The following is a 27412-nucleotide window of genomic DNA, read 5'->3' as shown; positions in this document are numbered from 1 at the left end:
ATCCACTTAGACAAGAAAACACTGCTGCTTGAATAAGGGTGGGATATTTATCCTCAAGGACACAATGCTGGAATATTTCCAGGACACTCAGAGGTAGTGGTGACAGAACAGTGCTGAAACTGAGGGAGAGACTGGGAGTGCAAACAGTTGGAGATAAATCCCTCTCCTCTAGTCAGTGCCTTCCCAAAACTGCATCAGCCTCTGACAACTGGCACTGCCTAGGTACCTAGTTTTTCAGTGTTCCCAGTTCCTTCACATTCATCATGGTGAAGTCAGCTGGGGCACCTCTTGCTTTCAAGTCTCAACCATTGCCACATCCTTTCACTCGGTGATATAAAGCAGCAGCCAGACATAAGCAATTAACTTAATTTCAAAAGCAGTTGGTGGTTCAGAGCTTTTCCAAAGGAGTGCAGGTGTAGTTGCCTTAGGAACACACACCGAATACCACACAAATGTATTTTTCAGCAGAGGACCTTCATTTTGATATGTAGCAAAGAGAACTTAGACAGATAGATGTGTTACTTGCTGTCACAAAGAAAAACGAATGGAAGAGCATTCAATGGAAGAATAAGGAGAAGGAATATCCTTGCAAGCTTTTAAACAGCATGTTCCAAAACAGGGTCAAATTGTTGTACTCTTTAAATCTGACAAGTTGAAGCACAATGCCATCTTCCCATGGTCTGTGAATAAGCACATATGGAAAAGCCTAGCTTTTGGTTTTTAAGTTAAAAGGAAGCACAGTATCTAACGTTGAGTCTTAACACATTGTTTGAAAAATGGAAGGGAAAAAAACATACTAAGATTGAACCTAAAGAGATATTTTCTTTTACAGGACTCTTTTATAAATTCTCTGTCTTCTCACAGTCCATTCTATCCCTAAAGGATAACATATCAGATAAAGGAATAACAGAGAGGGTTATACCAATAAAGTGAGATGCTCAGTTATCCAAACAGTGGCTGCCTCTGCTGAGATACTTACTTTAATAAATTCTAGGAAATCTCTGATAAACAGATTATATGAAATTCAGTACATACGGTTGCCAAAGGAATACCAAATACTGACACAGAGGAGCAGGTACTGGACAAATTCCAGTGTTTCTGAAATGCATTTTTCATACAAATGTTTCATATTTATTTGTACTTTGAGATGGCTCTCTCACTTACTTAGATACATGTATTAAATGCTTTTCTGCTGAGTGTCAATTTATATGCTGAAGTCAATCTCAGTTTACCATGTCCCACTGCAGACACGGCAGTTCATCTTTACAAAGGTTTTCTCAGCTTGCTGCACCACGCAGACCTGTGTCCATTTTACTGAAGCAGTGTAAAGGCTTTGTACCATCACTGGGGAAAAGATATTCACACATTTCTTTTCCCACAAAATAAAGATTAGTTATTTAAACATACATATATGCTTAGAAACATAAACCACATTTTTTTCAGCATGTTGTTATGTCCTGGTAGCAACATTAGAAGACATTAGAAAACATGCATATGATTTCTCTTGGATGATACGACAGACAAAAGAACTGACCAAGAGCTTTGTGAAGCTGTTACACAACACAGGAACAAATGCGTAGCTATACCTAAATGAGAGAAGCACCATCCAGAATGAATGAGATCAGAACTGAGAACTCCTTGGGCTGCTGCTCAGTGTGAGTACTGTGCAAACAGTTCATGCCTCAGTGGTCAGCAGGCTCAGGTGGAAAGTGGAAATTTCAGATCATTTCATTAATTACAAACATGATAATTCGAATCTTGCTCTTAGTATCATGCTTTATAGAATAAGAAAGTAGAAGTCAACAGAACTATTCCTGGTAGTGGAGATGGGAGATTAGGCCCTGTTAATTTAAGAAGAACCCCACTGACAGCCGGAGCTCAGACAGAAGAGCTTCCTTTTGTGAGTGAGCATTGATCAATGAGTCTTTTTAATAATTGAGAATATTTATTTCCCTGTATAATTTCTCAGGCTTTTTTATTTCTCTCTTAGTTTTTGAAATTATGCGGTAGCAAGTTCCCCATCTCTCAAGCCTCAACCCTTCTGCAGAGAGACAGGCAGCACAATAAAAATGATTTTAGGAGCAGCTGAGCATAGGTCTGCACTTTCACCCAGACAGGCCTTCCTTGCTGTGAGAAGGAATCCACGCCTCCTCCGTCTCCAACAGTGCAGGACAAGTGTCAGTGACCAGGGACTCAGAGTGTTCACCCAGGATCAAAGCTGACTCAGAACATCCACATCTATTCAGATGCTTTCACTGAAAATTAAGATGCACTCTAACGTAGCTTGCTCTCTTCTCTTATATAAAATAAACTGAAACATTTTGGTTTGGTAATATATAATAACATCTGGGAGCTGAGTTTGGCTCCTGTGAACTTCATTCAAAGTGTCGTCTGTTTGGATGTGTTGTTAGAACAGCGTGCACAAAAAAGAAAAGATAACAGTCACAGGGAAAAGTGAGCTGTCCAATAATTAATAGCAATGATGTAATTAAACAATGAGTCTGTTTCTCTAGAGAGATAAAAATGTCACCTGGAACAAAGGTTTTGCAATAGGCACTTTAAGCAAGTTAAATAACAGCACTTAAACGAAACTTCTGAAGATGACCATTTGGGGGTGAGTGTAACTCCAGCTTGTGCAAAACCCGAAGCAGCTCCTGCTCCTGAACACAGCCTCTCCCCTGCAGACCTCCATTTTCTTTGGAGGTTAAAGGGATTGGTTTTGCAGCGCCACTGAAACAGATCTGGGGAAGTGAGGATCAAATCTCAGCAGATTTCAAGCTATTTTGGGGATAAGGGCAAGATATCTAAAGGAATCTCTCTCAAATCACAGCCTCCTTTGAGACTTCGGCACGACCATCATCGTGTGTCAGTCTCACGTGCATCCCCACCCAACACTGGTCCAGGGCTCTGAAACTCTCAGTGAAATAGAGCTGCTAGTCATCTTGTCTCCATTAATACACATTACTCCAAGTCAGCCCACGCGCTGAAATTAAGTAATGATACATTTTTTTAAAATGCATGGAAGGAAAAAAAAATTAAAGCTGTACTTGTGAATCTGGAGGTGATAAATGCAGTAGATTGAAGTGAATATATTTATGTTCATTTTCCATTTGCTAATTGTTCTCATGCACATAATTTACTCTGCAAAATTATTAAAAACAAATTCATGCACACTGTTCATGAACAGATAACTACCTGTAGGGTTAGCTCTTCCCTAAGGGCTAGTTAAGAGTTAAACCACTCCAAAAAGTTCTCTTTGCAAATGGTAGCTACTGTATGCTATTAAATGTCAATTACTGAGGTAAGCTGATTCCTACTGCATATTTATTAAGATTAATTCAACAAGGTAAATTAATGGAATTATTGAACATTTAAAAAATGTTAATTGATACAATTACTAATAAAACATTCTGACAACAAAAAAATCTCTCCCGTTCTTCAGTAAGACCATGAAGCTCACTAATCTTTCACATGAAACTATGACTGCTCTGTCAGACACACAATCGGTGTTTTTCAGCTACTGCACTCAAACAGAATGTTCTCATCTAGGGATGCCAGGCAGCGTCAGTGTGGAAACTCCTGATCCACGTACTGAGCAGCCCCTTCGCTCTGGCTGGCTGCCATTCCTGCCTGCATGGTACCCAGCTGCCCTCAAACTTCACAGTTCCTATTTCTGTAACAGGGCAGCTCAGCCTGAAGAGCTGCAGAAGGAAGTGCCTCTAGAAATTAGCTATGTCAGGTAATGACTTAGGAAACTTCAACATCGAAGATGAAAAGTTATTTCAAAGTCCGTTGTCAAAGTAGATCCTCAGTAACCACTCCACTTACACAGGCTGACTTAAGGACACGACTACGCAGCCATTCTGCCATCCACAACCAACCCTCCACCACCTCCAACAGCTGTTCTCAACAAAACACAGCGTCAGGGAACTAGTTTTTTTCATTCCTTCATATTATTCTTCTAGTGTTGCTACGACCTTTAGGAATTATTGTTAGTATGGTTTCTATTCCACCCTTCACAAGTTGCTGTCACATATGTTCATCTTTCCCCCGTTCTACTTCAGGTCCTGTATACATTATCAGTGGGTGCAATCCTCTGATTCTTCTGTTGGCCTTCCCTTGAAACACGCTGTCCTAACATTTGCTTCTCTATTAGCCCATGTCCCTGAAAACACTAGCAACATGATTAATCAGCTACTGGATTTTTCTCCAGCTCCCTTTATTAAAACATGTGGAAGACGATTCCCTGCTGCCCCGGTGTCTCCGCAGCTCGGAGCAGCAGCTCTGGTTGCTTTTCCGAGGGTAATTCATCTTCGTGCTTCTACACACAGCTACCAGCAAATCAATCAAACTCCTACACTGGAATTTCGTAGAGGCCCTGGATGGCAGGCTGCACTATTTCAGCCTGTATCAAAAAGGGACATGCAAAAAAGAGACAGAATTGTTCCCTCGTTTTATCAGAATAGAAGCAGCTATTTACTTGAGAACTGTCTGTAAATCGGGCAACACTTAATAGAAGAACCACAGTTTCACTAGTGTAGAAATACCTAAATGTACCATCAAATTGAGGGAAGGGGATATATAAAAATGAGTCCCTGAGATGAAAGCAGGATGCTGATGAACTTGTCAAAGATTGATTGCTTGTAAACACTGGTACAAGTAGTGAATATGGAGACTATCAGCACATTAAATACAGAAAATAATGCACTTTTAGGTGAGATGCCACTCAAAGGGGCAGAATATGTTTCCTTTCTTTCTGTCAGTCAGGAGGAAGTAGCAGGGCAGTTAACACATTTCACTATAACATTAACATATAACATATATTAAGAAGCAATTCAATGCAGATATTTTTCTGAGGCATTAATTGCAAGACTGGTGTAGGCCTATAAACCTTTTTTACTTGCTTTTTCTTAGAAAGGTCGTTAATAAATGAATCTTGATGATTCTAAGTGCAAATCCTACAACTGTTCATTGGATCTTAAATGACACTTGGTGAACTACAGAGCGTGCAGCAGAAATTGAGGCAGCTCTCCCCTGCCCCGTCAGCTGTTCACAAGGACAGACAAACAGAGGAGCTTTGTGCTCTTTACAGGCGTTCCCAACGCTGCTGCCAGAGCGGCACTTCCTTCTCTCGCGCAGCCAGGCGGGCAGTGAGGCACAGGCTAGCAATGAGCCTGAGAAGGATGAGGCTGTCCCTCCTCAGAGGCCTTGCAAAAGAGCTGCTGGGGCTCCTCTGCAGCAAGGTCTCATTACCCTTAATCTCACTGCACTGATTTTTCTGCCATTCTCCACTTTTTATTCTTTCTAAATGGAAGTGGAGGAAAGAAACCAGGCAAAACCTAAAGAGGTGTAATACGTGCTACTGTTATTCTGACTCCATCAAAATAACTCTCACACTCATGTTCTTGTGTACATTAGTTGAAGAAAAAACCCAGCTGGCTTCCTTCCCACTCCGTCCCCAGTCTTCTCAACATGGAAACAACTTGCTTTTGCAGACTGAATCACCCCTTCCCGTGGCTGTGCCACAGGCATTTCCTCACGGGCACAGCCCTGAGCAGGCATTGCCATCACCATGTTGTGGCAGGACACAAGAGCCTAAGCAGCTCTGGGCTGCTCAGAAGTTGGCAACCCCCGGTGCTCCTCTGGCTCTGGGGAGCCACATTCAGCAACACGAACACAGCCACTCGCAGCCCACGCTGTGCACAGACCCCAGCTCCCACCCACGTGGGGCACAGCCAGCCCTGCAATGAGACCCTGCTGCAGCTGAGAGCTGGTCCGTGGGCCTGCAAAGCAAAAGCCAGCCCGAAGCACCGAGAGCATTTACACAGTGTGTAAACAAAACCCCTGTGCCATACAGGCTGCGTGCTCGCTCCATTCACATCACAGGACCTTGCCCACAGCGCATCACCTCTGGTGCACTGCTACAATAAGCAGAACAGGGCTGACCTCAGGCAGAAGCACCCAGAGTGCAGCTCTGGATCTCAGCACTATGTTCTCTTACTATTACACATCTACAAACGTTAACAGCACACCCCCTGCGGCTTCCCACACCATGAGTTAAGGCGAGCTGTGAACAACCCCTGTTACACTGTCCACAGAAAAAGCAGTGGTACATTAGCTCCAGAAAAGTGATGAAGTAAATGACCCAATTATGCCTTTAATGAAATGCAGAAATAGTTTTCATAAGGGAAGAACATTCTCTCAGCTAAATAAGCATTATTTGGAAAAGAATTGATAATAAGTAAAACAAGGAAAATGGGTTTAGAAAGTCAGTTCCTGGTTTAGAATGTTCTCCAAGACATCTTTTCTTGCTGATGAGCCATTATTTGTTTTTAATAACATTATGGGCCCTGAAGCATCCTCTCACATATTCTCAAGTAGTATATTTACTTTGAAGTACGACTCTTCTACTGTATTTGTTTCTTGGAGCCTGCTCACAGCAGGCCCAACGTGCCAGTGCCTGCTGCCATTCATGTGCCCTCTCTCTGCCCTGCTCACCGCTGTGCATCAGGAGCAAACTGGGATGGAATGGAGTCCAGAATGGTGAGCAAATGGCACTGTAGTCATCAGTTACAGCTGGAGTCTGGTTTGCTGTTACAAACCTCTATAGCTAATATATGTTTTCTTACTAATGTCCTCATCCGTATAGCAAGCAGTCTATGCTGCTGCTCCTCTTAACAAGTCAAATCATTCTTGTCCTTTGTGTCTGTATGTATGTGTGCAAGTAAGTAATAGAGCAGCATCCTTCTTCCTTCATCAACCAGCCTGGCACAGCAGGGCTCCTGGAACAGAGACAGTGTCTGGTTTTGAATGTGTAAGTAACAATAATTGCCAAGATTACCTTGTTATTACCCTCATTATCTTAGTCATGTGCACAGGTTTTTTTCAGGCAGCCTTTTGTTTGCAAGGAAGAGGTGATGGTACATCTGAGAACTAAGGGAGATGGTAGGAGATCAAGCTTGATGCTTGTGAAAAAAAGAAAGCTTTGCCCATGAACCAGACCAGCCATGAACCTGATGTCTGTCTGCAACAACTAAATTATAAGCATTTTTCAAACAGCTCATTCCCCCATAAAGGCTGAAGTTGTAAAGGTCAACATAATGGTGAATTATTTCCTATTAAAACTTTGGCTGCTGAGGGATGCCTCTCCAGTGCAATTAGTCTGTGCTACTACTTTGTGCAACTTTGCTTATATAATTTTTTTTCCTGCTTATTATTTGTAGTGAGAATACCCTTATGTTCTGCACTCTGTGGTTGTTTTGGAGATGGTCGTTCCAATACTGAGAAATTCTATATAGATATTACTGCTCAGTAATGAATTCCCCTTCTTGTTTACTAGCAGGGAAAAAAAAGCAAGCAATTACAACTAAAAGGAACGAAGTAACTAGAGCAGATTATGTTTTGCACTTGGAAAGGTTATGGAATTTCAGAATTCTGTTTACTGCTGGCTTGAAGAGCTACATATTTTGGTACTGGCTGCCAAGGGCCAGTCTAGCACCAAGCTCTGGCTGTCCTGCAGCTTGCACCGTGGAGCTGGGCTACGAGTGCCAAGGAGCTGCCAGCTCAGAGCCAAAGACTCAGTGCCTCACGGTGCACCAGGAGCTGCAGGGAGCTGGAGCGGCCCGCCTGGCACTGTGCCGTGGAGCAGAGGGGCTGCAGAGCCAGCGTGGACTTTTTGCTGCACATCAGCTCTGGGGCAGGCAGCTGAGGGTCTTTGCAGATTAGTTGACAGAGACTGAGAAATTCCAAAACCTGTCCAATTTTTCATTAGCTTTTGGTTAAAACCAAGTTGCCCCTGGGTAATGCTTTGATCTTCACAAAACAGCATTCTCCAGCCAAAGCATTTGTGAACAGCTTTAGCTGAGGCTCCACATCACAAATTCCACAGGCGCTGGATGCCTGTCTCCATCTGACTCCTTCAAAAATCCACTCTTTTGAGAGCACTGCATTCTTGGGACTCCAGCCTGATGCTGTGTTTTCAGGATTAGCATCCAATGGATTTCACATTAAGAACAATCAGGAGAGAAACAATGGCATCTCTGAATATTCTCATAAAATAACCTGCCTCTAAAGACTCAGAGCAAGGCTAAAACATTGAATTTACTTGAATTTGAAATATTTACATTCTTAGGTCTCATTTTCTTTCTGAAGAAAGAAAAAACTACTAATGCTTTATGCCATTTAAGAGTGAGCATTGACAGCTGCATTCCATAAAGCCTGAAACTTCCTGCAGAGAAGCCTGTACCTGAGCATTATCCTCCAGCACAGCAAGCAAGCCACTGGGACAGGCAGCCAGCTCTAGTGGATGCACCGAGGGCCAAAGCTGCTTTATATGCCCACAAATCTCATGGGTTTGACTCAGAAATCCTACACTTTTTCACACGAATACACCAGGTTTTGTTCCTAAAAACAAAGCATCCGTAGTTCATTCCAAATTGCTTTATAGGTATCATTCTCTTTACACTAACATCAAGGGTAAGCAGTCACAGTAGGCAAAGCAAAATTTGACTTCAGTGTTCGTAGTTTTCAGCCCTGTCCTCTCAGCACTGGTCTTGTGTAACCCCCCTGCTCTGTCAAAACTGCCGTCTCCTATGAGTGAGGGGTGCTCACAGTTACTGGCCATGATGCACCCATACATTTAAATGTGCTTAGTACTACACAGCTACAGTGCAGGAGTGGGTGGCTGTTTGGTTCACATGTAACTGTCGCTCAAGTAGAGCGACCACAGATATTTTAGAGGCTTACCACATCTTTCAGATCTGTTTTTGGAAACAATCACAACAACAACATACAGAATAAATGTAATGATTCCAATTATTAACATGTACTGCTACTTACAGTTATGCATGGATATGTCACTGTGTACTAACGATCCTGGTGTGGACACAGCTTAACAAACTCTAGCTAGAAAGAAGAGTAAACTGAATCTAATCAAAGGAGGATATAAGAAAATTGCACAATGACTTTTTTCCCCAGAGCTTTATGAAAATCTGGGCAACTGCACTGCGTAACTAGCACATGTAGACAAAGGCTGAATTGCAAAGCACTGAATCCTGTTTGTTTGTTTGCTTTCTAAACCTACTACATATAACTAGAAGTATCCACCATCAGGGTTATGACTGAGGGTGTGTGGTCTTCACCCAGGAAACTGCATGAGGCAGCTGTATGTGCTCAAGTGCTTTTTGTATGGAACATAAGATGCTCTGGGTGGAAGCCGTGTCCCTCCCCGCCTGCAGCCGGGCAGCACTGCCCAAGAGGACTTGTTGCCATGCCCCAGGGTCGGTGTGGTGCCCAACCTGGCTGGGACTGCCCATGCTGAGATCAGGAGCAGCAGCACGCTCTTCCTGCAAGAAACCCACGTGCAGGGCACCCTGAACTCAGCACACCACCAAGATCTGAGATTTTACAGGTTCACATCTAAAACACGACAGCACTGCTTTCTCTCTTCTCAACCCTCTGTTACCTTGCTATACACTAGATTACAGCAGCGACCCGAATCACCACTCCCTCAAGCAGACTGGTGCATCAGGAAAAAACATCAGCAACCTCACTCCTGGCAGAATAATTCCCCCGTCACAGAACTACAGCACTGATTTTCATCTTCATTCCATACAAAAGCCTCACGCTTTACTTGCCCAAAGCATAGCGTGCATGCTTCTAAGAAAAAGGCGCTTACTTAATTGTCTTCTCAACTTCAGGCTTAAGAGACACTGTCTTTAGTTAAACAAAATGTCTCAGGTCTTTGCTTTAAATGCATAGCAACACGATGTGCAAGGAGGAATGGAAGCAAGTGCTACTGCCTACAGAAACCTTGTCACGTAAGTGACAATAGTCAATATTGGGTAACAAGAAGATATTTATATACATCTACAAGACAAAATGCCTGCAACACCACCACTGTCCTACACTTACACTCCCTTCATCACAGTGAAAGTCAAGTTCTTTCACCAATCTTTACTCAAGGGGACTGATGGATGTGCAATAATAAGTCACAGAAATGCTCTTTGTGCTTCTACTTTGTGAAAAAGAATAGCCACAGGAAAAAGAAAGAAAATGTAACAGAAAAATGTCATTCTCTTCCTCCTGAATTTCAAAGATGAGAGGTAGAAAAGTCCTATTACATTTTTCAGTTCTACGAAGGTGAAAAAGGTTCATAATTGACAATGAAGCATACTCATCTGCCTTGTGGGTCTGTCCTGAGAAGTCAAAGATCATACAACTTATTCCTCTGTATGCCAACATAGTGAAAGCGTTCTTGTGGTATTTATAAACAGGACAGAAGTCTCAGAGTTGTACAGCTCTCTGTCTTATTCTAACTGAATTTTGCTGTAGCTTAGAAACACTTCCAAGTTTATTTCACTGCAAATATTTAATTAAAAAAGTAAAAAAAAAAAATATGGAGAAAGTACTGACACACTTCTGGTTTCCGGATTCTGTGTGGCTATTACCACATTATATCCATAACATTCATGGAACACCATACATTGTACAAGTACATAATCTTTCCTTTCTTCCAATACTGTCTTTCTGCAAGCTTCAGAATTAATGAGCAGTTAGCAAACCCAAAGTAAGCGAGATGTATTGTTCAGAAAAAGAGCTGTTCTAATGCCCCATCCTGTGTCTAATAAAGCTCAGGGATGCTCTCTCTTAATCTGTTGCTCTATGTAAATTTAGAAACAAATGGAACTTAACAGAAGCCAAACTCTGTTTACGATGCTTACTTTTTCCCCCTTTTCCTGACAGGAGCTCCTATAAGCACTACAGAACATAAGGAAGCATTATTGGTTGTTTGTGAATGCTACCTTTACTCACAGTAATACCTAGATTTCTAACCACACAAGGTTCCATTCTTGCAGGCCAGTGCAATTAGCACATGCTAACTGCAACCAAGTCTGTAAACATCAATTGCTCAAAAGGAAAAAAAGAAATTGCCGTATTGTAATTATTCTCCCTCTGCAAATACTGAAATCAGGAGCAGGAGATATAGCATTAGGTTTCCACGAAGCACGCCAGTGGGGATTTAGATGAGCTGTTAATGTTGCCAGTTCCTTACAGCACGTGTACACAAGGCAGCAGCAATGCAGTCAGGAATGCAAGTCCCAGGCTGCGAGACCACCATTACTAATTTAAGGTTTCCTTGTTTCCCCTTGGAAGGGGAGAGAGAGAGAAGCAGGTTCCTTTACTTCACAAAGGGATCACAGCAGAATCACCCACGGGTGAGACAGGACAGCTGTTTAATAGGTAATGGAAATACTACATAGGAGATTAGAACACGATCCCCAAATCCATAATAAAGACACCAACGGGAGGATTAAATTATTGCTATGTGATTTATCTTTAATTATACTAGAAAAGAACCATGAGGCACGGTATTTCTGGCTGTACATATATGATAGAGGAAATTTTTCGTTAAGTAGTATTGATTAAGTTGGAGGTAATTCATAATAAAGACAAAGGGAAACACAGAGCTTATTAAGTTTCTGTGGGAAGTTTGAGTAATGATCCATTAATGTAAACAGTGATTATTTACAGTAACATGCTGTGAGAAGCAATAGCTTTGAAAGAATTAATACGTGGACATAGCCTGTGGTCACAGAGCAAGTTTACAGGCATCCGAACTCCAGGGCTTCCAGCAGGCTCCCCCTGGGGCATGGACAGTGCCTTTTTCTGCTCGGCAAATTCTTAACAAATCAGCAATAAATAAATAAGAGTGCATGGGAAAGTCCTCATAATGTGAAATGCCACAAGAGCTCGTTTCCTCAGTCAGCCATGCATGGAGCTTCATGCTCAGCAGCAAAGTCCTCCAGGCCGGGGACAATCCTGGAGGTGAAAGCCTGACCCCACGCACAGCTCCTTTAGATCATGCTCTACCTATGATTTATTCCTGCTCTTCCAGAGGCTGTTCATTTAATCTCTAAACAAAAGCCCACAGAAAAGTGGGGCCTTTGGTATCTGGCCACATTTGACACTAAGGCAGAGAAGGCAATATCTCAGCTTCGACAAGTTTTAGAGAAAATTGAACTGAAGGAAGTATAGGAAGGCTGTTGCCAGAACAGCTCTGTTACCAATGAGAAAAGGACAGCATACAAATTATGTGTCCTTGCCTGGAAGGAATCCATTACGCCTTGTTCTTGGAAGACATTCTGAGAAAGCTACAGAAGCATTCTGCAATTCATTAAAAATAATGTATGCAGAGTAATAGGCCACAGCTAGAAATGTCTGAGAACAGAAGCATCAATTTCACTTTTTCTTTTGGGCCTCCACTTCATTTTTAAGAAGAACTGCACTGTATGAAAGAATAATGATGGACAACAGTCCAGCTAATATGGAGAAAAAAACGACAAAAATGGTCATACCGAAATGGGACATAGACCGTGTCCCCCATTAAGCCTTTAGGCCTTCTGACATGCTTTACTTTATGCAGGCAGCTCTGGGCAGGCACTCTAAATCTATCTCAGGCGCTGTTCCAATGCTAGAAGGTACCTAAGCTCAACAGTACTGTTAATTAACATAGCTGATAAATAAATGGCCCCAGTGCCCTATTCATGGCTATCAGAAGATCTCCCATTTGATCTCCACAACAAGTTGGTGAAATCCAGCCCACTACGCTCCTGTTTATGGGTGAGGGAAAAGGTCCAGGTTAGAAAAGTTTCTCTTATTCATTAACTCATCCAGCTTACCCTCCAGAAAGGTAAAGATCTGCAAGGTATTTTAACTATAGAAGCAAAGGAAAATCCGTAAGCCAGAAATGACAGTTGTTAGAACATTGCCTCATTCTGGAGTGGTAAGGCTGCACGAACGCAGACACTGGAAAGAACAATTATGTATCAGACTCAAAATACTGTTCCTGTGATTTAATGACAGAAAGAGGCAGAGCTCAGGGAACTGTCATGGGATAACGATCACCCCACTCCAAGGTACTGGGGAAACATGACCCAACTTTGGCTCAAGAGACTGAGAAATAATTTAAATTTAACAACACATTTTCACTCAGTGGCTTCTGTGAAAAGGGTTGTTGATCTTAGTCACTTTCCAGAGACAACATTATAAAACACAGCTCTCAAAGAGAACTAATAGGAAGTCTCATCAGGAAGGTCAAAAGGGATGAAGGGGATGAGATGTTCTCAGCGAGGCGCAGTCCTTCAGCCTGAGGTTAGGGCACATGGGCAATGAGGAGTACAAATAAACACAGTGACGTGTGCTGTGCTGAGGGTACAAGAGGTGCTGTGACTAATTCATCAGCACCACATTTGTAAATTAAACAGAGATGAGTTATCACTACGGAAGACGTGCTGAATTACTGCTACGCAGTTTCTAAGTATTGCCTATTCCTAGTTACTGGCCTAACTCCACGAGGGTAGGCGTTGCTCCAACACACTGCTCTGCTCTGCAAACATTCCGAATTTGCCCAGTTTTGCAATTCTTGAAAATTTCTGGTCACACTTCAGCACTAATCAAAACTGTGCCCTAAGTAAGACAGTTTTCAAAATATTGAATCTTCATGTTCAGACTTTCTCTCAACTTACAACTTATACAATGCAGCCATTTTAATGATTAAGATTTTAATGAACAGTAAGAAAATAGAGGTCATGAAAGGAGTTGCCTAGGAGCTGAGACTTTTATTTTTTGTAAATTCTGAATAAAAGCAAAAAAAAAAAAAGTTCAACAAGGCATTCACTGAGGTCATTTTCAGGTTGGACATTAGGAAAAAATTATTCTCAGAAAGAGCAGTGAGATATTGGAACGGGCTGCCCAGGGAGCTGGTGGAGTCACCATATCGGGTGTTCAAAAACAGATAGATGTGGCACTGAGGGGTATGGTTTAGTGACATAGTGGTAATGAGCTGATGGTTAGATATCTTTGTGGTCTTCTCCAGCCTTAACAATTCTATGATACTACAACACTTCAAAGAGAAAGCCCAGAAGGCACGGGGCACCTTCCCAGCATTTGCAGGCAGGAGGCAGGTGAAGGCTGTGCCCTTCTGCACATGCCTGCAATGACGGAGAGTGCCCAAACTGGGGCAGGCTGAGCAACAGCCCGTGGATGTGCTGACAGGGAGGGGAGGATTGCCATCTCTAGTCTTGCCTTTTCGGCTACAGCCATGACCCATCTTGGTGCTCCAGACAAAGTACAGACCAAAGATTTAGGCTGAATGTATTTTTGCAGATTCCTGTCCTTCATTCTTGCATGAGGTAGTGCAGACAACTGCAGTGAGGATGCCTTCAGGGGAAAGCAGCACTGGCAGCTGTAGATGTGAAGAGAAGATATGGCTGAAGATGCCACATCTCCAAGCGGTTCTTCTCTGTGCAGACTGTAGAGAGAAGGAAGACACAGAAAACATCTAACCTAAGGTAACGTAGAAGAGAAAGAAGCAATAAAGAAAAGGCTCTGAGAAAAACCTAGCAACAAAGCACAGAAATGGTGCAGATTTACCTCTGGCGTGGCAGGATGAAACAGGATGGTGCCTAAGACACTATGCAGCAAGGCCCTTGGGAAACCAATCCAACAAAATGATCCCAGCAGAAGCACTTACAACACTGATACCAACGGTGCTTATGTACACACACTCACAAAGGAGACGTTTAGTACATCTATGGCTCACAGAACAAAGGCTCACACCAGCTCACATGCTCAGCCTTGTGTGACTAATCCCCATTCTGATTTCCACCACTGGATAGGTGGAGGCTGTTTCTAGCTTTCCCTTCACGTCAGCTTCACACCATTAAGACTGTTCTTGATGAAGCAACTTGCCTATGATAACGCAGCCCACTGTGCCTTATTCTCAGAGGGGCAGAGACCTGTGCTCAGCCTACTGCCTAGCTGGTAACTGCTTTCAGCAAAGTCTGTTTGGATAAAAATATTTGCATTTTGGAAGAATATTTTTAATGAGATAGATAACCTCAATCTACATTCAGGCAGCTGACGTGTTTTAAAGGCCATGGAAATTTGCTTCTTGAAAGCCCTAGGATTTTCTCATATTTGAGCATACTTTTATCAGTGTTCCTTTAGTACTGGAGTTACCACTTCACAAAAGGCTGCTGAATTGCAGAAATAGAAGTAGGTCATCGTTATGCTGCACACCAGTGTATGTGCGTGGACATTATTGATCACAGAAATTAAAGAAGAGGTTCTTAAAATGACAACAGGGGCGAGACAGCAGCTATCACTGTTGTCTTTTAAGTCTAATGGCTAAAAATAAAATGAGAACATTACTGAAATGCTAAAAGGGAAATAATATTCCTGTTGATAGAGGACTGCCTATGTCTTAGTTATGGAAACATTTCCTTCTTCCTCTTTCCTGCACTCCCATATCTACTTTGCACTTCCTTCAGTATATCTGAATGTTCTTATCAGAAGACAGGATCAAATATTTGGAAAACAGAGGAAGTAACTTAGCATACTCCTAAAAGATGCTGAAGTTAGTTTAAAATGCTAAAAATAAACTGCATCTAAGGATATGATGTTCATTTCCTATCAAAACTGCAATTTAAAATAAAAAACTAGGAATAAGCCCCTTCCACAGTAAACATGAGTGACCTTTTGAGGAAGGAATATAGTTTTTTTTTAAAAGTCAGATATCCCATTTCTAGCTGAAATCTGAAACGTCACCAGTAGCTATCATACTTGTGAGTAATGCAAAGTTAAAACCAGAAGTAACAAGTACATAGCAAGAGGGAGAGCCAAGGCAATCAGCCACACGCTGGTGACAAGGCAGTGATTGAGAAGACCTGTGAATTCTGTAAGTCAACAATGCATGCCTCTTCTTAAATGGTAGAGTTTTCAAAGTATGTTTTCTCTCTGATGAGAATTTCAAGCTCTGTAAACAGGATTGAACTTTCAGACCATGTATCTGCAAGGTATGATGATAACCAATTTCCTATGCTGCACGGTTAGAAGTGATTTTCTTGAAAGAAAATGAGTTGGACACTTACCAGATTTCTATTTACCCTTATATGATACACTTAAGTCTACTTTGCATGCATTATTATATTTCAAGATTCACTTCACAGGCCTAAAGCAAATGAGATGGGATAAAAATGAGAGAGAAGGAAAAGATGCGTCAGATTTTTCTCCCAAACATTTTCTTTTTCAGAAGAAGCCATTCTTCTGACCTTCTCTCATCTTTTTTTCCTTTAAAATTCTTGTGCGTGTATTTGGATAAAACAACATTATTTAAATAGGAAATAATTTGGATCTAGCAATTAATGAAATAGCAACATGCACACTATTACGAAGCAGTCAAGTGTTCAACTATTACTCTATGAGGGCTTCCTCCAAAAGTAGTGCCTCCTATTTCATGATGTTGGTCAGTGATGCCAGAGGCTGCTGGTGGGATGGCAGCAGAGGCTGAACCTCCCCACCAACACTCCGTGACATGCTGGTGCCGTGTGACAGATGGCAGCAGAGGGGCACTGTGGCAGAATGGTGTCTGAGTGGAAGTGATGGAGCAAAGGGGTGGAACTGAGTTCCTCCAAGTGGAAAAAATGGCCCAAAACATGGTTGTGAACATTTATGGGGACGGAACAGTGGGTGTGAGCACAGTGAGGTAGAGGGGAGGGAGAAGAGCCGACAGTGGTCACATCTGGTGCACATTTGTGTGAGCACAGCATGCAGGCTCTTGCTCATTGCTGGCAAAAATACATAGTTCATGGTAGTGACTAAGTTGGAAAAGAAGTGCTCTGTAGCTGAGAATGTGCTCCATAAATAGTGGTATTGTGTACTTTGTCACAGCTTCCATGGAAGTAAATAGGAGGCATTACTTTCAGAGCATACATAAAAGGGAAAATCCAAATTAATGTAGCTCAAATAATTGCTCACTCAAATATTTCCTGATCTAGCTGTGGTGCCCCTGTTCATTCATCCTATGCACAAGCATAATGACCTAAATGAGTGCAGGATAGGAACAGCAAAGTATGGAATAGTCTGCCATATGAGGAATTTGGGGCTTTTGAGGACCAGAGGCAGAAATAAACAGATCAACAATATGCTAATGCCAGAAAATAAATGGTATACTGGGATGCATTAATAAGAAAAGACCTTGTAAGATATGAGAAATATGACTGTTCAGAAAAGTCAGTCTTATGAGACCTCTAGTCATTTTGTGAGAAAAAGAGTGAAAGGATTTGTTACATAGTCCAAGAAAGGACAAAGGAAGACCATAGTAGCAAGTTTAAAACACAAAATGCAGCAGCAGCATAAGGGAAGGTAATCGGCTACTCTCCACATCCTTGGAGGATAACAGAACTAATGGACTCAAAGGGAATGCAAAGAACATAATAGGATAAATAGAAAATAGTGAGGGTACTACTAGAATAGCATTAGAATTGGCCCAGACTACACAGGTAGGCTGTGGAGTCCCTTATCAAAGGCATTATAAAAACAGCTAAGAGGAATATGGGATAACAGTGATTATGTTTTGAGGAGTTAGTCATTTGTATTTCCTATAATGCTGTGCAACAAGATAACTTGCATCCTACTCAGTTATCAGTAAACATTGGTCCCCATCAATCTACAAGGTAACAGATTACAGCCATTTCTCTAAAAACAGGACTGTAATTCTTCACCATCCTTCAGAGTTCTCTCTCCGAGTTTTTATTTGCTTAACAGGGACTAACAAAACAAAAATGGCACCAGCATTAATGAGACTTGCACATGGGCATCAGGGAAGATCTGTAACTGGATACTGCAGCTTCACAGCAGCTCAATGATGCATTTTCATCTCAAGTGAAACTCAAAGACTAAACTAATTATTCCAGAAGGAAAAGAGCACAGCTCTTCTCCGCTGCTTGGTCTGGTGTGTAAGGACAATATTTGCCTTTGAGATAAACTCAGGTGAGATGCAGATTTCAGTAAAATGTTTCCCAAACCTCACATTAGCTGGATCATCAGCTACTAAAATTATCCCCAGCCTTTGCTGACAGAATGCTGAGTGGTTTCCTCAAGTATCAAATTTGTCTCCTCTTCAAACTTCAACTCCACAATTTCTCGAAGTCCACGAACAATGCAAAAAACCTGCAGGCACTTTGCTACCTGCAAGCTTCCCTGCTACAGGGGACCGCTAAGCCACGGCTCCAGCGTGAGAGTCAATCACAAATACTTAACAGTAACATGTTTGTTTTTAACTTATCTTTTCTAATCCTTCCCTTCTAAATTGTTAATACATTGGGACAGCCATGAACAATCCAGCAGAAAGCCTCCAATAAGGAATGTTAATATATTCATCTGCATAGAAAGTTACACTTACTGGTGCTCCAACAGTCATTCTGGTAAGAGAACACCACAGACACAGAAGGCACATAAACATTTAGAAGAAATACCAAATATTATAATGCAACATTTCCTAAGCAAAATCTGCTTACTGTTGAAAGAAAAGTAATTCAAATGAAAGTCATCAGCTAGCAAAGAAAAGGAGCTGAGCTGGTCAGTACATCCGAGCAGACTTTATTTCAATGAGAAGGTGCAGAACGGTTTCATTTGTAAAACGACCTTTGGGAAAGCGCGTGAACATTTTTCTAGGAAAAAAAAGTCATGAAAGTCAAATTTGCTTAATTTATTTTTTTCTTAATTTGCATAGCTAAGGATATTGGCAGTGTGGGTAACTGGTGGGTTTAATTACTCTCTCAACTCTGCTACTTGAGGCAAAAGAAGAAGAAAACCAGAAACGTGGGTGGGAGAGAACAGCACCGCTCCCCATCCTCCCACAGCTCAAGCATTCGAAATGGATATGAAAGCATGGTCCTGATATCTGAAGAGTTCATCTGCTTACTGCTTTCTTCAAGTTTACAATCCTGTTTGTGAAGGCACAGGTTGCTCTAGAAAAATACTGCAATGCCACAGATCCGATCAGAGGACTGTAAGTCTGTCAGGTTGTTAAGTAATTATGAAGGGAAAGCAAACCTTCACAGGAGACAAAAATAACATTCGTAAGAGACTGGGTGTCACATAACAAAGGTGTACATGGAAACCAAGCTCAGAGAGCAGTGTTTTTGCAAGGCAAGAGCTCAGAAAATATTACAAGAGTGTGAGTGCCATGGTACAGCACTGAGCACAAGAGAAATGAAAACCGGGAGAGGGAGGCTTCCAGCCAGCTCAGTCACAAGGGCAGCGATATCCCACTCCCGCCGTCCTTGGCAGTAAAACTGCCAACTGATTTCACAGAACTCTGTCCCTATGCACTTGGGAGTCTGTCCAGAAACCAGGAGCCCAAACCTGAAACACAATGAAGTGCCCATCTCGTAAATCACTGTGTTCACAGAAGATGTGGCACCTGACAGCAGCGGGACGCTTTGGTCGCCAGCTCTCGGATGTAACTGATACACAGAGACGCAGTTTTCTCTTTTCCCATTTGTAACCTTTTACTGGCGTGAGATTTTTATATACATAAATAATTCAAAAGATTTAAACATTAAGTGGCACCAGCACATTCAGTAGAAAAGAGGACCTTTTACAGGGACATTATGCTGGACTCAGACAGCAACATCCCTTCTGAATTTGTCATGTTTCTACCTCCCCAGAATTTGTTATTCAAAGGGAAATGTCTGACGGTTATATAGGCAAGTGCCCTAACTATGTACACAAAAAAATAGAGAGGGGCTTGCATTGTAAAATCAGTGCTGTCCTCATTTGCACTTAATACATAAAAGTATTGAAAATTAAGAGCCCATCTGTTTTCAAGTGTGTGTCGATAGCACTGCCTGCATCTGACAGCAGTACAGAATTCCACTGCACCAGAAGGAAATAGCAATTTTGCCACTTATAAACCAGGCAAGTGCATTGTTCGAGCAATGACAGCACCCTGAGTGCAGGGCTTACTGAAACAGCTCTGCAGCTTACCTGTCCTGCCACGAGAACGCCAGTTTCTCCTAGGCTATGGACCACGGGCAGAACATCGTGGATTCTGTGACCTGGATCCCTGACCTTCTTTCCTGTGTCTGAATGAGTGAGTGCTAAGGGATTAGCTAAGGAGATGAGAGACATGAAGCCACCCCATCTACTGCCAATTTTCAACTTGAACCAGTAGGCCTTTTTAGGGTCAGTCACACTACAACCCTGCTGAGTCACAAATGCTTGCAGCAGGGGATACCCTTCAATTCTTTACCTTACATGCTTTCAGCACAGACCACAACACCATTTTCGTAAGGAGTTTAATGCCTTTTTGAATCTGGCAGTGTAACCAAAGATGTACCCGGGCTCAGCATTTTTCTATTTTGGTGATAAAAATTCTCATCCTCAGAAATCTGATGGGGATATCCACGTGTGAAACAGTACGCAACCTCTACCCATAGGACATAGCAACAGACCAAGAGGCAAATCATGTAGGAAATGAACAACAAACATCACTAGACATCAGGAAGCTGAGATGCATTCAGTGGCACTGTGGAGAATCAAAAGCAAAGCATGTAGCATGGGGTGACTGCTACAATTGCTAGATAGGACGCATGAAGGCAAAAGACAGTATGTTTGATGACAAGCATTTACACTGTAGACTGTCACCTCCATTAAACAGAAACATTTTTTTTCCTGGATGAAATGCCATCCTACTCATCTTGTGTGGGAATACAGAAAGAATACTCAGAGAAGAAGCTGTGCAGCAAGATAAACAGCATGAGAAAGCAAGGCTGAGAACCAAGGGCACTCCAGAAGAAGAAAAACAAAGTCAAGTAAGCTGTGTGATGGCCATGAGATGATGACCCTGACTGGAGGAGGAGCTCAGCACATACATTATATGAGTTATTATTTACTGCAGAATATACCCTTTACTGCTCTCTGATGCTCTCTGGACATGAATAAAAACATCCTTTAAAAGTACAACAATTAATGTAAATCTGAAGAAAGAGGTAAATAATAAAAAGGCAATGAGAATGGTAATACAAGAACTATGAAGAGAGAGAATAAATGCAAATTATTCAGCTGTAAGAAATCGCACAGACACACACAAAAGGGGTAGGTCATGATATCTGCCCTGAGACAGGCTTCAAGGAAGCAAAAGTGAGTATACTGGCAGGGGTATTGAGCTTCACCCCAACAGGACCCCTTGTCTCGTTATCATCCAGAAAAAAACCTGATCTAACGGGTGCATGTTTACAGGCACAGTCGAGATTTTAAAATCCCACAGCTCTGATAATATCTGGGATTCAGCAGCAAACAGCACCAACACTTTCGACTGGTGAAGCTTGTAGGACTGTGTGGACCACATATGGATGCCAAGCTGGTTGAGTTGGTCTTTATAGTTAAGCACAATATACTCAAGAACAAAGAGAGAAATATGCATGTTGACACAGCACAGTTTTGGGGAGGATGGGAGCAGTTTTTACTGGTAATCTCTAATTGCTCAGGTCTATCCTGTTTTCACAGCCATTATTTTCAACATGAGGTAGTTCAGACACTCTTGAGTATCTGAAAATGTTAAGCTATTGTAATATTTTGCTTTGAATTTTCCTTTTTTTCTTTCCCCACACTTTTTCCAGTCTTCTTTTGACTGTTTGTTCTCATCTCTTTAGTATGTGTGTCTGCAGGTGGCTCTCAGTCTGCTTTCCTACCCCTCTCCCATCCTCTCCTGTTTTGTTACTGCATCATCTGTCTCATTTGTTCTTTTCCTCTTCCCTGTAACTGCTCCTTTACTAGTAGATCTCATTCTGTGCCTGTGGAGTTTTTATTTTCTGTGCCTCCAAGCACCAAATCATCGCCTTTGTGGCTACAGAAAGGAATGAATCCCCAGGCCGCGCTGCAGAAGAGGTTTTACTTTCCTGAGCTAAAGAGCAGGAGGAGTGTCTGAGCTTCAAGGCAGTTGGTGAACAAGCTTATTATTGAAAGCATCCCACTGCCCAACCCTGAATATTTCCCTTCTCTCTGGCAGCTTCTTCACAATAATCAAACCAGGTGAACAGCATAACACATACTATAAACAGTGCAGAAAACAACAACAACGTCTGGGGACTTTGGCCTTTTTCTACCACGCTCACACCTGTGACCACAGCAGGTCAGGATGCCAGGTCCATACTAGGTTCCTAATTCATTTAGCAATCACTGAGATGTCAATCTCCTGATTTCCGAATAATGTGCATAAATTTGATGCAATGCCATAATTGCATAGGGTGCATCTAAACTACCACAACTGACTACGTTACTGCTGTCACCACCATGTACACTACAGACACCCCAAAATGCACATTTTTGGATTTGTTTTCTGCCCCTTTGCTTCACACAAGCATTCTTTCCACACCTAGACCTTCTATTGGAGTAACAGTCAAATGCACTCTTCAGTGAAAAAAGACCTGAAAGTGTTTTCTGTGTTCTTTTTGTTTCCTGTATGTCTCATACTTTGCCCAGCAGAAGTCTACATTTTATGCAGTGAATTCCAGCATGTTTTCTCCAAATCTTTCTCTTGGGATGTCTGTAGTAAGACAGAGAGCAAACACTAACACTATGTCCAGAACGACTCCTCAAACAGCCTGGCAGTGTATTACCTTGCTTCAACAAAAAATAAGAAAATAAGTTTGGAAACCTGTAGGTTTGTTTGTTTGTTTCACAGTATCACCATTTCTAATCAGGTCTGACTACTCACGCTAGAAGCTGTGGCTAAGGTGCTCTTTTTGACTGTTAGTGATGTTTGTGTTTTCTGTCTTTTAAAAATAAATACATAAATTGGCAGCAGCACAGTGCAGCTGGGCATATGGAGGACAGCCTGGACGATGCACCCAGACCATGTTGCCAAAAATAGTGTATCAGCTCAGCCTCTTCTTTCAGGTTAAAGTCATCCCCATTTAGTGAAGCCAGCTATTTGTAAAATACCATTCATATGATATCTGGTTTATAAATATAATGTATTTAACTTGGTACCAAAGGTCAGTGATAAAGACAGGCAGGAATTTTCCAGTTAACTCTCCTCCAAATGAAAGCAACCCATTGTATTCTGAAGTACCCCCGGAGTACTTCGGGTACTCTGTATGTAGCTCCGCAGGGTGAAGCCTGTCTGACCAGCAGGCAGCAGCCTGAAGGAAGCTACCCAGCACTCCTGCTTTCCTCTCCTTTCCCAACAGCGGATCCATTAACCAGCTTCAGAACTCCTGCTTACGCACTCAGCTTCACTAACTAAACCCTGGCAAACTGCAGTCATGCTCCTCCGGGCAACTGGAAAGTGGCCCGACTCACTCCAGCATTGTAAGCCTTCTTTCCTCTACCAGCCCAGCTTCTTTTCTTCATGATCATGAAGCCTTCGCTTGAAAGTGTGGATGGAGCAAAGGGGTGGAACTGAATTCCTCCACTGACAAAAAACAGCCCCCACTGACATTCATGCTTGTGAATTTATGGGGACCAAACAGCGATGTGAGCGCAGTGAGGGGGGTGGTGCATTTCAGCAGTGGTGACCGTGGCAGTGGGTCACTTTTATGAGCGCAGCATGCAGGCTTTTGTTCATTGGTGGAAAAAATGCATAGCTTGTGGTGGTGACTGTACTGAAAAACAGTGTTCCATAGCTGATAAAGCGCTGTATCAAATAGTGGTGGTGTACTCTTTTTGTGTTGTAGCTTCTATGGAAATAAATAGGAGGCATTACTTTCAGAGCAACCTATGCATATGCGGCACAAGACAATCTTGGCTCAGTGTGGCCCAGGCAAGCCAAAAGGTCAGATACCCATGAATTATGGCATTTCTCAGGAAGAAAAAATATCCAAGATGTATTCTCAGTTATAAAGGAACTACCACAGAACGGATATGGGGCAAGAGATGGTATAACACCACACGCCAGCAGTGATAGGCTTCTGGCTTCAGGTACGACTGCTGGCAGGAGTTACTTTATAGGAAACTGTGATACCTACTGCCAGGGAAAAGGGAAAACATACGGATGAAGTGTGAGCTTTGAAGAAATTACCTAATGACAGTCATAAGCCAAAACTGCACATTCTGCACTGTGGCCACATCTACAGCACACAACATAACGCTGTGCAAACAACCAGGCTCATCCAGGTACTAAAAGCAGTACAACCACGTATACACAGCAGCCTGCTATAGTCAATTTGAAGTAGCTTGGCTATTTAACTGCACAGATACTATTGCCCTGTATTAAAGCTATCTTAGGATAAACTAGGCATTTTGGTTTATACCCTGAAGTTGTAATGTCTGTGCTAGCCCTCAACTGTTTTAAAAACTTACTTTGCAGTTCAAAAACCTTCTTTATACAAAAGTTAGTATGTACTACTACAATCACTCATCAGCCTCTAATCATTATATTAACTGTTTGAACCACAGATTTGCTGTACTAACTCCCACTTTGTAGTAAGTAGTGTTTTCTCACTCTAAATCTCATGACATATCCTGCCTACTCTATAATGGATAACAATGCTACAATCCAAAGACTGATCTTTTTTTTAATACTTGTCGATTTTCTTTATTAATACAGATCCACCACAGATGAATAATGTCATGCCAACATCACCCCTCCTTCCTCAGATGGCACATCAACACTCATATCCCAGCCTGGGACAGATCACAAACCCATATGAGCAACAGCCCCCGGGCAAAGAGCTTAACAAGTACGCCTCTCTGAAGGCAGTGGGTAAGTCAGTAATGTTATGCATGACTTCTGCTACCATCAGCACACTGCATTGTCTGCTGTCAGCTGTCATTCTGCTTCAGAGTTAAAAATGAACTCTTGCTCTTTTTGATCGCTTCATTACAGAACTTGCCCTTTTTCATATCATGTTAATTGGAAATGTATAGAAAATGAACACGGGAACTACAGTTAGAAAATTACATATAAGAACTGGTGATGATAGGCATGTGTCTAAACATTCCTAACAAATCATGCCATACGTTCACTATTTTCAGTAAGTTTTACTTACACTGTGCACAGTGCTCAGCTCTAAGTTCTACCTGCCCCTAATATGCCTATGCACACACTTCGGTGGGTATTTTCTGGTATGCAGGTATCTGCCTGTACAAATAAGAACAGTATCAGATACGTTGCAGATTTAAAGCATGTAATTAGGACGCCTGCAGAGTACTTCCAAGAGGAGACAAACTTGTTCGTTTCAGAAGTAACAGCTTTCACCATATTTTCTGCAGATCGTGCACTAGCAGCTTGCCCAAGGAATGTTCTGAGGCCTTGCAATTGCTAAAAAGTACCTATCACAAGGTTGCTAATAAAGATCCTGCTGTTAGCTTTTTTCTGCTATTGATCAAAGTTGCATGCTATTATTTCAATAAAATGAGGGAACATCTTCAAATAAACAGTTACAGAGAAGAAAGAGGACAATGATAGACAAACACAGCAACACATCCTTCACCTTACAAGCGTTAAGTTCCTCATGCTTTTCAGGAGCTACAAATCCTGGCTGCACATCGTGTGATGACAGAAAGCATTTCTCAGGGTACACGTTGAGATTCTGATGGACCACGATTAATGAAGAACTTCTGGGGCAAGGTTTCCACCAAACAGATTTCCACTAAGCCTGACTCAGCTTACACATACATAATGGTAAAATCATTCCTCCATGAATGCGGAGCAGCCTCACAGTGCCCATTTCCAGACAGAGCTATTTGTCTCAGTAAAAACAAAAACCAAAGAACCAAAGCCCCAGCAGAACAGCTGAGAGCATTCTGACTTCAGATTTTCGGCTTTTCAATTGTAAACTGACATTCCTACCTCCAAACTTCAGGACAGCAGAGCTCTAACAACACGTCCAGCCAAGCCCCATCCCAAACGTTTCAATCCTGCTTTAGTTTTTAAATACAGGGTAGCTTTGTATTTCTTCAGCAGGCGGTGCTGTGTAACCATGTGGTGATTATCGAAGATTTATGCACTGATATCAGGCTTCTAATTCAGATATCGTAAGTCAAGCCAAGGACCAAAACTAAAAGGTGCTTAATCATAATAAAACCAGAACTTAAACAGTCCGATGAAACTCCTCTCATCTGCCCAAGAGCCACTGAATGTCAGTTGTTTCTTTTCTTAATTACTACATGAAAACTTTGGTAATTCTTGGGTGCCTGAGTACAACTTTTTAAAGCAGCCAGATTACAGCCATTACACTTAAATCAAGCTTGAAAGATTGTGCATTTTAGCTCCAGAATCATACAACACCTCTCCTCTTACTCTAAATTAAACATAACTTTTTCAGGGACATTTTCTTCTAAGAGGATGTTACCATCTTCCCATGCTTTTCCTCCCATCTCCTATTTCATTTTTCTTCCTGCAAATGTCCTGGGCTAAGACCTCATTAGCCAAGCTTTTGATTGCAGGTAATTTTCACAAGAAATGTACAGAATCACTGCATTGCTCTCCACACTTTTCAGCCAAAAATACCAGAGAGATTCAAACTTCAGAACTCTTCTGGCCTTACGCAGTTGAAGGCACTCAGTGTTTAACTGCTGCCAAGCTTTCCAGGACAGGACACCTTCCAGGTTCACTTCATGAGCACCTCTCAAGATCATGAAGCAGTTCTCCCGAGGTCCCAGCCAGGCGAGTGCTTGGGACCACACACACACCAAGCTGGCCATACCACACAGTGCACAATTCATTCTGACTTTTGAGAGCTCTGAGAGGGAACAGCAAGTGCTCCACACCAGGCTCACCACTACAAATTTAACCTGGCTACAGTTCAACTTTTCAGCAAACAAACACAGGCTGAGTTCACCCCAGGCTGGTGTTAATGTCACAGGGCCATGACATTTTTCACGTAATACCATTCAGTCAGATTTACTGAATGAGGAGGTAGGTTAATGAGCCTGCATAGTCTATCTCAACATCTACAGATAGTGGCTAGAGGGTAGATTCAGTTGCCACACAGAAGTTTAATAAGGGATACGTTCTATACCTCTCCATGCATACCCATTTAACTGCCTCTCCACCTGCACAGTCTCATTGCTCAGTTATAGTCCAGTGTGCCTAATTCTCTCTTTTAAGGAGGTGGTGGGTGGTGGAAGAAGCACTCCCATCAGCTTCTAGCAACTTGAGTTGTACTATATTAGTAGCAGCCATCATAATGTGGCCATAACTAGTAAGAAGTTTAGATAACTGAAGGAGTGATATTTTACTAGAGGCAGCATTAAATTACACAGTTGCTTTCTTCTGAACTACAGACATCCTAAAAATTGGGCTGTATAATTTCTGAAGTGAGCCATTTATCCCCCAGGGACTGGCCACTGTAAAAACTCAGATTGTGGAAGAAGTAAGATGTCTGAGTACTCCTGGTTCTGGATCCTGCTCAGAACCTGCATTGAACTCAGTATCTGAAGCTCAAACATTTTTGAAAATGAGGCAGCAGTGTCACTGGGATTAATTTGCATTGTGTTACTGAAGAACAACCAGTGCCTTGGAGGTGAGGCCAAGCTGACCCTAAGAGGCCATTTATAAGCTACAAACCATACTCCAAATCTTACAGCTAAGCAGGGTGCAACACAGTGTGCGCATTGC

General features: G+C 42.1%; 1 protein-coding gene across 1 annotated transcript in view; it reads left to right on the top strand.

Annotated features, from left to right (window-relative positions):
- SHISA9 (shisa family member 9) overlaps positions 1-27412 on the top strand; it is a 133422-nt gene that overhangs the window by 94359 nt on the left and 11651 nt on the right. The window contains exon 3 of the mRNA XM_065732968.1: positions 24398-24553. Within this exon, the coding sequence (XP_065589040.1) occupies positions 24398-24553 (156 nt within the window). The remainder of the gene's footprint in view (positions 1-24397; positions 24554-27412) is intronic.

The sequence above is a fragment of the Cyrtonyx montezumae genome, unplaced genomic scaffold (assembly GCF_038088225.1).
Source record: "Cyrtonyx montezumae isolate F1298 unplaced genomic scaffold, pur_monq_1.0 scaffold_16, whole genome shotgun sequence".
NCBI lineage: Eukaryota > Metazoa > Chordata > Aves > Galliformes > Odontophoridae > Cyrtonyx > Cyrtonyx montezumae.
This window is presented reverse-complemented; position numbering and strand designations above follow the sequence as displayed.